The following is a 17,666-nucleotide window of genomic DNA, read 5'->3' as shown; positions in this document are numbered from 1 at the left end:
GAAATAGACAAATCCACAAATTTGAAGGGGTGTCCACATACTTTTGCATATATAGTGTATTTTAATAGGCTACATATAGGGAAAGGGGGTTACCTAGCCAGTTGCACAACAAAATGCATTTAACCAATATATGTATTCCACATTTAACCCAACTCCTCTGAATCAGAGAGGTGCAGGGTCTACAGTTGTTGGGGGTTAACTGATGCTTGAACAGACTGGAAACGATATGAACTGAGTTCAGCCTACAACATGACTGCTCAATGTGTAAATACGTGTTTTTTTAAACTGTAGTGCTTTGTGTTTTATTTGTAAATGAAAATGAATGTGCTGCTATATTGGCCAGGTCTCAATTGAACAATCGTTTTTTAATCTCAATGAGACTAACCTGGTTAAAAAAGGTTAAATGAAAATAAATGAAATGTATAATGCCTGTTCAGCTGGACTGGAAATTCTCAACACCCTCTTTACCTAATTGAGAAATGTCCACCTATTTCTGAATAAGCATAGACCAGACTGAGTTATGATGGGGTTGGAACTAAGCTCATGAGGCATTTATATATTTCTCAAGAATTAGGGCTATATACAGTGCTCTCCGAAATGATTGGTACAGTGAATCATTTTTTGTCTTTTGGCTCTATACTTAAAAGGTTTGGACTTGAAATCAAACAATAACTATGAGATTACAGTGCAGAAAGTTACAGAAGCACAAATATTATACCCCCCCCAAAAATGCAAACCTCCCCTTTTATTGTAATGGTGAGAGGTTAGCATGTCTTGGGAGTATGATATTTGTGCATATGTGACTTTCTCACTCATCATGATTCACATTCATTTAGGATTATCCGTAATCATGGTAGCATCCACATTCATGTAGAAGTTTTTAAATACATATTCTATTCTTATTTACAATAAAAGTGACAAATTGTTTACCATTCATTTCTATTGGGCACAAAATCATCTGAAACACAACCAAAACAAACAGCAAATGCATCCAACAAATTTGTAGCTTCATGTAGTCATTGCATACTATGAATTTGAAAATGCAAATACTTATTTTTTACTACTTTAAGACACATATACTTTAATACAAGTGAATTGTCTGAATTCTTTTGCTCCCCTAAAATGGGGGGACTATGTACAAAAACTGCTGTAATTCCTAAACGGTTCACCCGATATGGATGAAAATACCCTCAAATTGTTTGATTTCAAATTCTAACTTGTCAAGTATACAGCCAAAAGAAGAAAAAAACTTCACTGTCCCAATAATTACAACAAAATGTATTTAAATATCATAGAGTGGGCCATTAAAACGCGGGCAAAACCCAGACACTCCCCTCAGGGCAGTGTCAAGTCACTCCTGTGAAAGGGAGTATATGAGTAGGGTGTAACGTCTGGGTCATATGCTGCCATAAAGGTGTGTGGGGCGACCCTCTCGTTGTCACCATCTGCGGGGAGGTGAGACCTTTGGGAGCTAGCGGCGAGGTTAATCATCTCCTAAAGCACACCCTTTCCCTCCCAATTATCCTCATTTATGGGTCACGCTTCTGCCCAGCGTGCGTAATTACAGTAAGTGAGTAATTTAATTATATTTGCATTTAATTAAATATTTCACACTCAAACGAGCCCTGCAGATGAGAGCGGTGTGGTCCCTCTGATATACCATAAGGGTGTACCCCTCTCTCTCTCTCCCTGTCACATGTACTCTCTTCAAAACAACCTGGCACTTTGGCAAGGCAAATACGAGTTCTAGGGAAGACTCGAGAGTAGAATTGTCAGTTAGGAAACAACTTATTTACCACCCTGTGTGGTAATCTGAGGAAAGTTAACTATTTGGCTAACTGAGTGAGGACCTAGAAGTGGCATAAAATGTGGGCCAGTGACTCACCCCTTCCTGATGATGATGATGATGGCCCCCAGGAGCAGGATGAGCACCACCAGGCCCCCAGCACACACCCCCAGGATCAGCCCCATCTCCTCTGAGTGTTGGGATACCTCCAGAGCCCGCCGGTGGTCCTTACAGGCCGCTGAGAGAGAGAGAGAGAGATGAAGTGAGGGGAGGAAGCAGAGATGGGGAGGGATGAAGGGAGAGAGAAAGGAGGTGGGACAGAGAGGGGGTGGAGAGAGAGAGAGAGCGAGAGAAACAGAAGGAAGGAGAGATACAGACAGAGAGGTTTGAAAGAGGGGTGGCAGCTAGCCTAGTGGTTAGAGTGTTGGGCCAGCAACCAAAAGGTTGCTAGATTGAATCTCCGAAAAAATCTGTCATTCTGCCCCTGAACAAGGCTCTTCCTAGGCCGCCATTGTAAATAATAATTTGTTCTTAACTGACTTGCCTAGTTAAATAAACATTTACAAAGAGGGGGACAGAAAAAGGGATATAGGAAGAAATGTACAGGCTTAAAATGCAGATCAATAATCAATACTTAACATACACAACAGTCATCACTGTCATATCACAATGGCTGGACTGACACTAACCACCCTGACCGCTGAGATAAGATAGAATAGAGATAAAACAGACTGGCTCTTTACCGCCACATCTGTGCATTCATTCGCACGGTTTGATTTATTTATATGGCAGTATGTTTCAAGGGACAAATGTTACATATTGAAACTCTGTCGGCTACCAGAATGTACGATAAAAACACTTACAAAGGGTGGTGCCCACATCAATAGCTCCTGCTAATATAGACACATTGTGTTCATTAGACAAAATAATTGGATGGGAGACACAAACAGACAACAGTCATGTGCGTGCTTTTCAATAGGTGAATCATACTGGATATTTCTCTACTCTTTTAATAGCCATGGGGAAAGGTTTGCGTCTTCTTTAACAATAAGAGCCCTTTGTGTCTTCGAGTGATACACAGGAAAGGAGGTTTGAGATATACTGTATGAGGCCCGAGATAAAAGTTGTTTAGGACTGGGGGAATGCTTTGTGGAAGGTCTTCACAAGCTTGCCACACTTGGTACCTGGGTCGTGTTCAACGGGCACCAAACAGAAGAACCGCAGACTGAAATAGAGAGGGCCTACCTAGACCTTTTCGTTTTTCAATTGTGTGTCCTAATGAATGCGACTTTGCTTGAAGACAAAGACATTCTGTACAACCACAGAATGTTTAACGTCACATCAAAACAAAAGCATTTTTTGTGGAAGAAATCCAAGACAATACTCATCTAAATCCAAGACGATAGTGTGGTTTATTTAAATACACACGAGTACAGCAGAGTAAGGGTGGCAGGTAGCCTAGTCGTTAAGAGTGTTGGTCCCATAACTGAAAGGTTGCTAGTTCACATCCCCTAACTGGCATGGTGAAAAAAATCTGCCGTTGTACCCTTGAGCAAGGCAGTTACCAACTGCTCTTTGGGCACCAATGATGTTGATTAAGGCACTTCTCTGATTCAGAGGGGTTGGGTTAAATACGAAATACATCTCAGTTGAATGCATTCAGTTGTGCAACTGACTAGGTATTCCCCTTTCCCCAGTATAATTTCAAGGTTCCCCAGTGTCTAAGATACAGTAAAGGTCATTATTATAATAGCAAGTTACTCATCTCACTGGCACAAAGCTCTACACTTATGGAAATGGGCGAAGCAAGAAGCTTTTTTTTGTCTTTTATCAGTCTACATTCTCTGTGTAGTGTCAGCCTCTCCTTACGGCCCAAGCAGCCCTGCAACCAGCCCTACTGTGCCTTTAGGAACAGCACAGCCATTCTCTAGTGGAGGAGAAAGTCAGAGCTGGCCTAAGGAAAGAGGTCTAGATAGCTAGCGGTTGGAATGAAGAGGCTCACAAGAGCAGAATGAGATCTGGGGCAGAGGCAAGAGGAAAGGGAAAATAAGACATGTTTTAGCCCTCTTCTTGTGCAACCAGGCCCAGGGGCATTTCATCGACCTCATCCCTATGGGAGAGAATTCTTACAGTACAATTTGGAAAAGTTTGTGGTTGGTGCCCAGAGTTTTTCTTATGAAAAATCACCAAATACTGTATATGACTCGTTGCATTTGATCAATACTAAGGGATAGCCCCAAAGTTTTAGCAGCCTTGTATGTACTCTGACACTAATGTTTTTTACAGTCTATCACATTTATTCAGATAATTACCATAGATGTCATTGGTGTATAGATCACATCGACTAATGGACTCTGAGCCTTATAAATCCTCTGACAGAGTGGATACAGCCTTGGGGTTCCTTATATGAGTATCACAGGTCATCTTTTTGTGTATCACAAGTATGCTTGACATGCAAGGGTGACAGGTATAACTAATTCAGCCAGCCTCCCTTCAGAAAGTTTTTATACACTTTGACTTAAGCCACATTTTGGTATGTTACAGCCTGAATACAAAATGGATTAAATATATTTGTTTTTCTTAGCCATTTACACACAATACCCCATAATGACAAAGTGAAAACATGTTTTTAGAAATATGCTCAAATTGAATAAGTAATAAATCATTTACATAAGTATTCACACCTCTAAGTCAATATTCTGTAGAAGCACTTCATTTGTCACATGCTCAGAATACAAGTGTCGACTTTACCGTGAAATGCTTACTTACAAGCCCTTAACCAACAGGGCATTTCAAGACGTATTAAGAAAATACTTAACAAATAAACTATAGTAAAAATTTAAAAAAGGTACAAAATAACATAACAATAACGAGGATTTATACAGGGGGTACCGGTACCGAGTCAGTGTGCGGGGGTACAGGTTAGTTAAGGTAATTTGTACATGTAGGTAGGGGTGAAGTGACTATGCATAGATAATAAACAGTGAGTAGCAGGAGTGTACAAAACAAATGGAAGGGGGGTAAATGATGAATTGTTCAGCAGTCTTATGGCTTGGGGGTTAAGCTGTTAAGGAGCCTTTTGGTCCTAGACTAGGTGCTCCGGTACTGCTTGCCATGCAGTAGCCATGCAGTAGCAGAGAAAACAGTCTATGACTTAGGTGACTGGAGTCTCTGCCAATTTTATGGGCTTTCCTCTGACACCGCCTATTATATAGGTTTTGTTGCAGGAAGCTTGGTCCCGGTGATGTACTGGGCCGTTTGCACTAACCTCTGTAGCGCCTTACGGTCAGATGTCGAGCAGTTGACATACCAGGCGGTGATGCAACTGGTCAGAATGCGCCTGGTGGTGCAGCTGTAGAACTTTTTGAGGATCTGGGGACCCATGCCAAGTCTTTTCAGTCTCCTGAGGGGGAAAAGGTTTTGTTGCGCCCTCTTCACAACTGTCTTGGCGTGGTTGGACCATGATAGTTTGTTGGTGATGTGGACACCAATGAACTTGAAACTCTTGACCCCGCTCCACTACATGTTAATCCTTGGAGTTCTGTACACAAGTATTGTGCAACATTTGCCCAATGTTTTCCTCTAGGATTTTGCATGTGCTGAGCTCCATTACGTTCATCGCTTTATCCTGAAATACTCCCCAGTCCTTAACGATTACAATCATACCCATAACATGATGACACCACTATGCTTAAAAATATGGAGAGTAGAACTCAGTAATGTATTCTTACCCAAATATTACACTTTGAATTCAAGGACAAAAAGTGAATTGCTTTGACACAGTTTTTTTTGCAGTATTACTTTAATGAATTGTTGCAAACAGGATGCGTGTTTTGGAATATTACTTTTTTTTAAAGGCTTCCTTCTTTTCACTCTGTCATTTAGGATAGTTTTATGGAGCAACTACAATGTTTTTGATCCATCCTCAGTTTTCTCTAAAGTCACCATTGGCCTCATGGTGAAATCCCATGAGGCCAACTGAGTTATGAAGGACGCCAGATTCTGGGTGTGTTGACACCCCGTCCAAAGTGTAATCATTAACTTCACCATGCTCAAAGGGATATTAAATGTCTGCTTTTTAAAAATGAACCATTCCAACCATTCTTTACGAGGCTTTGGAAAGCCTCCCTGGTCTTTGTGGTTGAATCTGTGTTTGAAATTCACTGCTCGACTGAGGGGCCTTAAAGATAATTGTATGCGTGGGGTACAGAGAGGAGGTAGTCATTCAAAAATCATGTTAAACACTATTATTGCACACAGAGTGAGTCCATGCAACTTATTATGTGACTTGTTAAGCACATTTCTACTCCTGAACTTAAATACGTTTGCCATAAGAAAGGGGTTGCATACATGTTCACTTTTCATTTTTAATTCATTTGTAAAAATGTCAAAAAACATAATTCCACTTTGATATTATGGGGTATTGTGTTGAGGCCAGTTACAAAACAAGCCTAATTAATCCATTTTAAATTCAGGCTGTAACACAACAGAATGTAGAAAAAGTCAAGGGGTATGAGTACTTTCTGAAGGCACTGTAGTTGGCAGAAGATTAATTAAAGACTTTGTTCCTACCAAACACAGAGAGACGGAGAAGGCATATATAACTTCAATTCATCATGTGAAATACAGGAGTAGGCCTATATTTTTCAACCTAATAACATGGCTGCGGGTGAAAATATTTGATTTATTTTACTGACACCCTGGACAGAGACGATCATCTTGCCACATTTACTCTGCGAATTTCTATTAAGCCAAACAATATATTTTTTCCACATGAATCTATACACCTGCCGGCTAGCTGAGAGTGGACATTGGCACTTAGAGAAGAAATATAAGTCTATTGTTGCGATGGGAGCTGCCAAGAGACTGTTAATTAAACTGTCATCTGGAAGTTGATAAGTAATCTCCAGCTTTGATAACTAATTGTCTCCACTTTGCTGATCAAAGGCTGATTAAAAGTAACGCTTCACAACCAGAAAATGCGGTGAAAAATGCAATCATGTTTCACATTAGAGGGATCACATAGATACAAAATGACTAACCACGTGTTGTACCTTGACATTTTTTATAATCTGGGTATCACGTTTCAGGTAAGACCGAAATGCAGACTGTGTTGAGGTAACAATGTTCATTACAGCAACAGGGGCAGGCAAATGACAGGTCAATGCAGGCAGGGGTTGATAATGCAGAGTAGTGGCAAAGGCACAGGATCAGGTCAGGAAGAGGTCGGAAAATCAAGAGTAGAGGCAAAGGCACAGGACAGCAGGCAGGGGCAGGCAGAGTGGTCAGGCAGGTGGACTCAGAGTCAGGACAGGCAATGGTCAAAACCAGGAGAGCGAGGAAAAGAGAAACTGGGGAAAAGCTGAGACAAAACGCGGATTGACTTGACAAACAAGACGAACAGACAGGGAATAAGTGGGGAAGATGGGCGACACCTGGAGGAGGGTGGAGACAAGCATAAGGACAGGTGAAACAGACACCGGGGAATCCTATTTGTCAGTTTAGTTACATCAGTTGTAGTTTCTAAAGCTGGTCTTCTTACTTAACTGTGTCGGACACGATGTTATTTCCTGTTTCTCAAGGAGGATGTTAAAAGACTGATTAAAAAGTATCTCATGTTGATCTTAACCAATTTGAAAGCTATTTGGGGGTTAAAGTACAATGTGGCTGAATGTTCAAATACATTTCCATAGGGTTCTCATCAAGGCCCTTTACGTTTTTTCTCTCTCTCTGTGTCTCTCTCCCCACCTACAGTATGTGCCAGAGACAAGAGGCACGTACTGTTTAATGTTCATCAATGTGTCAAGACGTAATTAGTCAAAGCCCAACTGGGTGTCTGTGAGGAGCAGATGGAGTGAGACTCAGAGCTAAAATGACTTGCCTTGCCTTTTGGCTTCATGCTTCAAGAGAGCCTGGTCTCTTTCATTACTCAGTCACAAAAAAGACATCTTCACCGAAAAGTACACCTTGCCAAGACAATTTACTATCAAGACTAGCTTACTGTTGCATCACTATGATACTTATAAATACATGGCTATTAGTCACCACGATCCGACAGAGCACAACAGTAGTGGGGTAGAGCCTGTGGTGCCATCAGGACTCAACCTCTATGCCCTTTTCATGTTCTTTTGAGTCCCTGTGGCAGGGTGATAGAGAGTGGGAGGGAGGAAGGGGCGAGAAACATTGCTCATATTGATGGGCTCAAGTAGTTACATTTGTGTTTTTGATGTGAAGGGCCCTTCTTGAGCAGACGGGTCAAAAGCCCTCAGATGTTTCCCTCCCCCTCCGAGTAGTGTAGCTGTCTGACGGGAACAGTGGAACTGCCTTTGATATGGTTGTGTTCCCCGAAACAAGCATGATGAAAGCCTGACCTCTAATCTCTCCCTGCTTGTTGTCCTTTTCTCTGAAGGTAAGGAGAGGAAAGCTCACAGGAGTCTGCCTCATCACTAAACAACATGGATCTTCAGAGAAGTCCCCCTGCTTCTCCCACATGCTAAACTCCATCTACTGTACATGTCTGGAATACCAGCAAAACTCAACACATCTTTTCATCTCTGGAGATGCATTTATAGTGTAAGATCAACATGCTACAATAAAGCCTACAGGACTTCAGAGACTCGGGGAGATCCATAAAAGGTCCATACAATATTCATGTTGAATTACCTTTGCGGGCTATTCGGATGCAGTTTATTCTGCTTTCCTGAAAAAAAAGAGAGAATACAGAGATCAGAGGTGGGAACATTGCCAATGCAGAAAGGATGATGAGCATTATATATTATTTTGGCTGAACCACAATGAAAATTGTATTTTGACAATAAAATCACAAAGCAAATTATCTTCAACAGATGAAAATTAGACAAACATTCACTGTTGGATTGTCTTACATCTTTAGAGACCAGCATATTGGATTGAAAGACACTCAAAATAGAGCCCCATGAGTGGAATACTGAGGAGTCATTCAATCAGCTAAAATGATAGTCACTTACAATGAAATATGACCAGTGAATGTTAATCAATATGAAAGGCAAGAGTTGAGGTGAAGTGTTAAAAGAGAGAAAGGAAGATTTTATGAAAGGGAAATTAAATGAATAGAGAAGATGGCCCTGGACCAATATGCCGCTATAAAAAGGAATTAATTTCCTTCAAATTTCAGCTGATGACATCTTGGTGTTATGAAAAGGACCTTTGTCAAACAACACTAATGAGAATTAAGACCGTAATCCAATTCCGTCTTGCCACCTCAACGAGGAGATGCATTATCAAATTAAGATTTACAGACGCTAATTCAGGCCTTATGGGACAATTATGCAAATCTGCCCATCCGGAAAGGAGCAAGAGCCCTCCTCTCAAACTGCGGCTAAATTGCCTTTTTTTTATTGAAAACCCATTTCAAGCTGACTTCCTCCTAAGCCCACTCTTAAACCTATGGCAATGTTTTTTCCTAAAAAGTACAGACACGTAGGGAGGCATATTGAAGAATAACACACACACGATCCTCAAACAAACTGACTAAAACATTCACACAATTTCAGCTCTCTTTTTTAGTATGAGTAAACACTATGAAAATGTAATTGCAGGATGCTTTGGAAATTCAAATACAATGGGCTCTTAGAAGTCTATCAAGACAGACAGAAACCAGCCCATAAAAATACAGGGGCAATTCCTCACTGCATCAAGGCAATCATTTGCAGGAATCTATGCAGGAATCCAATGCTGATTTAACACTTTTGCTTAATACAGGCAAAACTAAATAAATGCTGTTTTTAAACTCTCGTCAGAACATTTCAGATGAACTACATGTTCACTCGTTAGATGGTTCTCCAATCGAACGTGTCCTGCATATAAATACGTTGGCTTGTGTGATAATGCCCAGCCTGGCTTTCCAAAAGCAGATCTGTCAGCAAACAAATTATGAAGACTTTCAAACCATTCCGAGGGATGGGGAATAAGACTGAGCAGACTTGGTTTACTACATTTGACAGAAAAATGTGTAATGCAGAGGTGATATATTGCTGCTCAAACCATCCATACTGGCACGTCGTCAGTCTGGGTGTAGAAGGCAGAAGAATGGAGTTAATTGGTGATCTGGAGAGCAGAAACAGATAGCCCACATAGGGGACACTGATGCCCTGCCGCCAACACAAACTGTGCCAGTCATGCCAGAGGGGTTGGCAGCCCTGGCAGCCATCGTTACTACAGTAAACTCAGGTTAGCCTGTGTGAGTGTGCCATTAGGGGACACACTGGGTGTTGTGACTGAAATGCTGCCCATGCTATGGTCTTCAAAGAGCCAGTCAGAATGCACCCTCTTTCAAGTGCCTCTTTACATGCATCAATCAAAGCAATTGCACAGAGGCTTGACAGCAAACCTCCAGCTCATTAGCATGAGTAAATGCCAACTATTGTCTGTTTCACTTTTTAAACGTCTCTGCCAATGTTTATAAGGACCACTTATAGCCGTAATGTTGATCCTTAACAAAGCTTATTCAGATCAAAATAAAACGTTTGTGCTGCTGAGATGTTCTTAACCAAACACAGAAACTAAAAGGAAATAATTAGGAATATGAAAAAATAAAAATTGGTCACATGCAATAACATCTGCTAACCATGTGTGAGTGTAGCGAAATGCTTATGCTTCTAGATCTAACAGGTAATATCCCGACAGGATGCTCTCAATTGTGCATCTGTAAAAGTTAGTAAGGGTTTTCGATGACAAGCCACATTTTTTCAGCCTTCTGAGGTTGAAGATGTGCTGTTGCGCCTTCTTCACAACACTGTCTGTGAGGGTGGACCATTTCAGTTTGTTGGTGATGTGATATGTACACCAAGGAACTTAAAACTTTCCACTTTCTCCACTGCTTTCCTGTTCATGTGGATAGTGGGGTGCTCCCTCTGCTGTTTCCTGAAGTCCACGATCATGTCTTTTGTTTTTCTGACATTGAGTGAGAGATTATTTTCCTGACACCACACTCCGAGAGCCCTCACCTCCTCTCTGTAGGCTGTCTCGCTGTTGTTGGTAATAAAGCCTACCACTGTTGTGTCGTCTGCAAACTTGATGATTGAGTTGAAGGTGTGCATGGCCACACAATCGTGGGTAAACAGGGGGAGGGGGCTGAGAACGCATCCTTGTGGGTGTTGAGGATCAGCAAAGTGGAGATGTTGTTTCCTACCTTCGCCACCTGGGGGCGGCCCGTCAGGAAGCCCAGGACCCAATTACACAGGGTGGGGTCGAGACCTAGGGTCTCAAGCTTAATGATGAGTTTGGAGGGTACTATGGTGCTGAATGCTAGGCTGTAGTCAATGAACAACATTCTTACATAGGTATTCCTCTTGTCTAGATGGGATAGGGCAGTGTGCAGTGTTATGGCGATTGCATTGTCTGTGGACCTATTGGGGCGGTAAGCAAATAATTGAAGTGGGTCTAGGGTGACATGACAGGTAGGGTGGAGGTGATATGATCCTTGACTAGTCTCTCAAAGCACTTCATTATCACAGAAGTGAGTGCTACGGGGCTATATTAATTTAGTTCAGTTACCTCAGCTTTCTTGGGAACAGAAACAATGGTGGCCATCTTGAAGCATGTGGGGACAAAATACTGGGATAGGGATTGACTGAATATGGCCTTAAACACACCAGCCAGCTGGTCTGCGCATGCTCTGAGGACACAGCTAGGGATGACATCTGGGCTGGCAGCCTTGTGAGGGTTAACACGTTTAAATGTTTTACTCATGTCAGCTACGGTCAAGGAGAGCCCACAGCAGGCAAAGAAGGTGTTAAGTTTGTCTGGAAGCAAAACGTCGATGTCCGCGATGGGGCTGGTTTTCTGTTTGTAATCCATGATTGTCTGTAGACCCTGTCAGATACGTCTCGTGTTTGAGCAGTTGAATAGCGGCTCCACTATGTCTCTAGACTGACACTTTGCTTGTTTGATTGCATTACAGAGAGAATAACTACACTGTTTGTATTCAGCCATATTCCCAGTCGCCTTGCCATGATTAAATGCGGTGAAACGTGCTTTCAGATTAGCGCAAATGCTGCCATCCGTCCACGGTTTCTGTTTAGGGAAGGTTTTAATAGTCACAGTGGGCACAACATCTCCTATACACTTCCTTATAAACTCGCTCACCGAGTCAGCATGTACTTCAATGTTATTCTCTGAGGCTACCTGGAACATATTCCAGTCCACGTGATTGAAGCAATCTTGAAGCGTGGAATATGATTGGTCAGACCAGAGTTGGATAGACCTCAGCATGGGTGCTTCCTGTTTTAGTTTCTGCCTATAGGAAGGGAGCAACAAGATGGAATCATGGTCAGATTTGCCAAAAGGAGGGCGGGGGAGGGCATGCTACTTGCTCATGTACGGCATTCGATATACTGATAGAATTTAGGTAGCCTTTTTCTCAAATGATCGTTGTTATAATCTTCAGATACAATAAATGCAGCCTCAGGATATATGTTTTCCAGTTTGCATGAAGTCCAGTGAAGTTCCTTGAGGGCTGTCTGATATACACGGCTGTGACAATAACCGCTCAGCATTTTATTGTGAGGAATTCTAGGTCAAGTGAACAAAAGGACTTGAGTTCCTGTATGTTGTTACGATTACACAATGAGTCATTAATCATGAAACATACACCCCCGCCTTTCTTCTTACCGGAGAGATGTTTATTTCTGTTGGCATGATGCACTGAAATTCCCGTTGGCTGTACAGACTCCCGACAGCATATCCCAAGCTAGCTATGTTTCCGTTAAAAAGAGTATGTTACAATGTTGGATATCTCTTTGGAAAGCAACTCTTGCCCTGATTTCATCGTCTTTGTTAAATAGGGAGTGGACATTAGAGAATAATATACTTGGGTGGTATGCGCACCTCCAAAGCCTCACTTGAAGATCGCTCCGGCTCATTCTCCTCCGGCGGCATTGTTTTGGGTTGGCCTCTGGAATCAGTTCAAATGCACTGGGAGATGCAGACAAAGGATTCGCTTTGGGAAAGTCATATTCCTGGTCGTAGTGCTGGTTTTGCTGGTAAGTTGACTTCTCTCTGATATCCAATAGTTCTTCCCGGCTATATGTAATACCACTTAAGGTTTTCTTCCAATTTGTAAGTCGCTCTGGATAAGAGCGTCTGCTAAATGACTTAAATATAAATGTAAATGTTCTGGGCTAACAATATAAGAAAGAATACATAAAAAAAAACAAATTACTGCTATACTGTATAAGAGCAGGAATACAGGAATACTGAACTCCACTCGAAAAAGAACCAGATCATCAAAAATGCAGTGAAGTAGGGTACTCAATGGAAGATTTAAATGCCAAAAATATACTCATGCCCAGTGAGAAACACCATCAGTAGAGAGCTTTACCATCGTTCAACTGTCAAACACATTTCTAGTGGAGAACATACAAGGGGGACTTCCTGAAGGTTAGGGCTTCTGAGTGGCGCAGTGATCACCAGAGTTTTGTGTTTGACAGTTGAACGATGGTAAAGCTCTCTACTGATGGTGTTTCTCACTGGGCAGGAGTATATTTTTTGCATCTCAGTGCTAGAGGCGTCACTACAGACCCCGGTTCAATCCCAGGCTGAATCACAATCAGCCATGATTGGGAGTCCCATAGGGCGGCACACAATTGGCCCAGTGTCATCCGGGTTTAGCCGGGGTAGGCCATCATTTTAAACAAGATTTTGTTCTTAACTGACTTACCAAGTTAAATAAAAACAGTTTTTAAAAGTTAATCACATTGTAGACCTGGGCCAAGGAATGAGGCAGGCCAAAAACCACCCAGATAATAAATGTGGCCTGACATACAAGTCCAGAACATTCTAACAGCTCTCCCTGCTAATTTGAAACTATCTCAGATCACCAGAGTTTTGCTGTAGTCAAGTGATAACCCTCAAATAAATGTCAATCAAATCACAATGAGGTTACTGTTCCTTTAAGAAAGACCATACATTATCAAACAAATCAGGTACATCATGACATTGCTGTTAGAATAGCAGGCTAGGGGAATCTTAATAGTCATAAAATGAACCCAGCTATCCAGCCTACAGTGTCTTCGGAAAGAATTCAGACCCCTTGACTTTTTCCACATTTGTTAGGTTACAGCCTTATTCTAAAATGTATTCAATCGTTTTTTTCTCTCTTCAATCTACACACAATACCCCGTAACGACAATGCAAAAACAAGTTTTTAGACATTTTTGCTAATTAAAAAAAAAGAATACATTTACAAAAGTATTCAGACCCTTTACTCAGCACTTTGTTGAAGCACCTTTGGCAGCAATTACAGCCATAGTCTTTTTGAGTATGACGCAACAAGCTTGGCACACCTGTATTTGGGAGTATCTCCCATTCTTTGCTGTAGATCCTCACAAGCTCTGTCAGGTTGGATGGGTTGTCTTGATGCAAGAATATTTTCAGATCTCTCCAGAGATGTTAGATCGGGTTCAAGTCCAGGCGCTGTCTGGGCCACTCAAGGACATTCAAAGAGTTGTCCCGAAGCCACACCTGCGTTGTGTTGGCTGTGTGCTTAGGGTCGTTGTTTTGATGGAACCTTTGCCCCAGTCTGAAGTTCTGAGTGCTCTGAGGCAGGTTTTCATCAAGGATCTCTCTGTACTTTGCTCCGTTTATCTTTGCCTCGATGCTATCTAGTCTCCCAGTCGCTGCTGCTGAAAAACTCCCCCACAGCATGATGCTGTCACCACCAGGATTCACCTTAGGGATGGTGCCAGGATTCCTCCAGACATGACGCTTGGCATGCAGGTCAAAGAGTTCATTCTTGGTTTCATCAGACAAAATAATATTGTTTGTCATGGTCTGAGAGTCTTTAGGTGCCTTTGGGCACACTCCAAGCATGCTGTCATGTGCCTTTGACTGAGGAGTGGCTTCCAACTGGCCACTCTACCATAAATGCCTGATTGGTGGAGTGCTGCAGAGATGGTTGTCATTCTGAAAGGTTCTCCAATCTAAACAGAGGAACTCTAGAGCTCTGTCAGAATTCCCATCGGGTTCTTGGTCACCTCACTGACCAAGGCCCTTCTCCCCCGATTGCTCAGTTTGGCCGGGCGGCCAGCTCTAGGAAGAGTCTTGGTGGTTCCAAACTTCTTCCATTTAAGAATGATGGATGCCACTGTCTTCTTGGGGACCTTCAATGCTGATTAAATGTTTTGGCACCCTTCCCCAGATCTGTGCATCGACACAATCATGTCTCGGAGATCTACGGCCATTCCTTCAAACTCCTGTTTTTTTTTGCTCTCACATTATTGTCAACTGTGGGACCTTATATAGACAGGTGTGTCCCTTTCCAAATCATGTCCAATCAACTTAATACCATAGGTGGACTCCAATCAAGTTGTAGAAACATCTCAAGGATGATAAATGGAAACAGGATTCACCTGAGCTCAATTTCGAGTCTCATTGCAAAACGTCTGAATACTTATGTAAATAAGGTATTTCTGTTTTTTATTTTTTATTTAAGAAATTTGCAAACATTTCTAAAAACCCGTTTTCGCTTTGTCATTATGGGGTATTGTGTGTAGATTGCTCATACATTTTAGAAGAAGGCAACGTAACAAAATGTGGAAAAAGTCAAGGGATCTGAATACTTTCCGAAGGCACTGTATATCGCGTGAGTGGCCCTCTATAGACTTCTTCTGGCTTTACATTATACACTGTAGCGGTATTGTTAGAGAGGGGTAGATATTAAGATTTTGTTTGGGCGCCAGGTATTAACCCTGCCGAAAGGAAAGAGTAGGATAGATAGAGTAATCATCCCAGACACACACACATCAGCAGAAGAGACTGCCTAGAGTGTAGCCTATTAGCCAGATATCCATTGGAGAGAAAAGATAAGACACACCATATAAAACACACGCCACAGCACAGGGGTAACCCAACCAATAATATCTCATACAACAATAATGGCAGAGTAATTAAATGGCAACATCATAGAAACAATTGACAAGAAAGAACACAGTCATCAACATTAGAGGATTTGCAATAATCTGTATTTACATCCCAGTGGAGAAGTGCAGAGGGTATGAATGGGGGGGTGGTGTTCATAGATAAACAAAGGACTTAAAATGTCCAAAATCTTCTCGGCCACCATTCAATAGTACCACAGCACATCAATACTGTTCAAATAACAATACACAATAAACTCGCAAGCAACCTTCCCTTTTAACTAAAATGTCAACACAAATACGTCTGGCAGGGCAATAATAGCCCAGCGACACTGAGCGTCAAAGGGAAGTGCATTGAAAAAAAAGAAAGTCTGCTGCAGTGTTAAGCACTGGAGTGATAGAGGGAAGAGAGAGAGAGGGGGTCTTAGCTGTTGACTTCAGGCTTTCAGTTGCACTGTCTATCAGTCTGATGGTTTGTATGTCAAAGCTTTGTAAAAATGTCAAATCAAATCAAATTGTATTAGTCACATGCGCCAAATACAACAGGGTAGTAGACATGACAGTGAAATGCTTACTTACAAGCCCCTAACCAACAGTGCAGTTTAAAAAAATACAGATAAGAATAAGAGATAAAAGTAACAAGTAATTAAAGGAACAGCAGTAAAAAAATAATGATACAAATAGGCAGTTGCCGGTACAGAGTCAATGTGTAGGGGGACCGGTTAGTTGAGGTAGTATGTATGAAACGTCCTCTCACTGTCAACAGCGTTATTTTCAGCAAACTGTGTGAATATTTGTATGACCATAACAAGATTCAATAACTGAGACAGAAACTGAACAAGTTCCACAGACATGACTAACAGAAATTGAAAAATGTCCCTGAACAAAGGGGGGGGGGATCAAAATCAAAAGGAACAGTAAGTATCTGGTGTGGCCACCAGCTGCATTAAGTACAGCAGTGCATCTCCTCCTCGTGGACTGCACCAGATTTGCCAGTTCTTGCTGTGAGATGTTACCCCACCAAGCACCTGCAAGTTCCCGGACATTTCTGGGGGGAATGGCCCTAGCCCTCACCCTCCGATCCAACAGGTCCCAGACTTGCTCAAAGGGATTGAGATCTGGGCTCTTCGCTGGCCATGGCAGAACACCGACATTCCTGTCTTGTAGGAAATCACGCACGGAACGAGCAGTATGGCTGGAGGCATTGTCATGCTGAAGGGTCATGTCAGGATGAGCCTGCAGGAAGGGTAACACATGAGGGAGGAGTATATTTCCTGTAACGCACAGCATTGAGATTGCCTGCAATGACAACAAGTTCAGTCCGTTGAAGCTGTGACACACCGCCACAGACCATGACGGAACCTCCACCACCAAATCGATCCCGCTCCAGAGTACAGGCCTCGGTGTAATGCTCATTCCTTCGACGATAAACGCAAATCCGACCATCACCCCTGGTGAGACAAAACCGCAAAATGTCAGTGAAGAGCACTTTTTGCCAGTCTTGTCTGGTCCAGCGACGGTGGGTTTGTGCCCATAGGCGATGTTGTTGCCGGTGATGTCCTATGAGAACCTGCCTTACAACAGGCCTACAAGCCCTCAGTCCAGCCTCTCTCAGCCTATTAAGGACAGCCTGGATGGTACTGATGGAGGGATTGTGTGTTCCTGGTATAACTCGGGCAGTTGTTGTTGCCATCCTCTACCTGTCCTGCAGGTGTGATGTTCGGATGTACCGATCCTGTGCAGGTGTTGTTACACGTGGTCTGCCACTGCGAGGACAATCAGCTGTCTATCCTGTCTCCCTGTAGCGCTGTCTTAGGTGTCTCACAGTACGGGCATTGCAATTTATTGCCCTGGCCACATCTACAGTCATCATGCCTCCTTACAGCATGCCTAAGGCATGTTCACGCAGATGAGCAGGGACCCTTGGCATCTTTCTTTTGGTGTTGTTCAGAGTGAGTAGGAAGGCCTATTTAGTGTCCTAAGTT

At 42.4% G+C, this 17,666-nt stretch overlaps 1 protein-coding gene across 3 annotated transcripts in view; it reads right to left on the bottom strand.

The window, feature by feature from the left end:
• LOC118364163 (receptor-type tyrosine-protein phosphatase U) overlaps positions 1 to 17,666 on the bottom strand; it is a 306,643-nt gene that overhangs the window by 69,908 nt on the left and 219,069 nt on the right. For all 3 annotated transcript variants that reach the window (XM_035745412.2, XM_035745413.2, XM_035745414.2), the window contains exons 13-14: positions 8,450 to 8,486; positions 1,886 to 2,024 (exon numbers count right to left, since the gene is read on the bottom strand). In XM_035745412.2, coding sequence (XP_035601305.1) covers positions 1,886 to 2,024; positions 8,450 to 8,486 — 176 coding nt within the window. The remainder of the gene's footprint in view (positions 1 to 1,885; positions 2,025 to 8,449; positions 8,487 to 17,666) is intronic.

This window comes from Oncorhynchus keta, chromosome 31, assembly GCF_023373465.1.
Source record: "Oncorhynchus keta strain PuntledgeMale-10-30-2019 chromosome 31, Oket_V2, whole genome shotgun sequence".
Lineage (NCBI taxonomy): Eukaryota > Metazoa > Chordata > Actinopteri > Salmoniformes > Salmonidae > Oncorhynchus > Oncorhynchus keta.
This window is presented reverse-complemented; position numbering and strand designations above follow the sequence as displayed.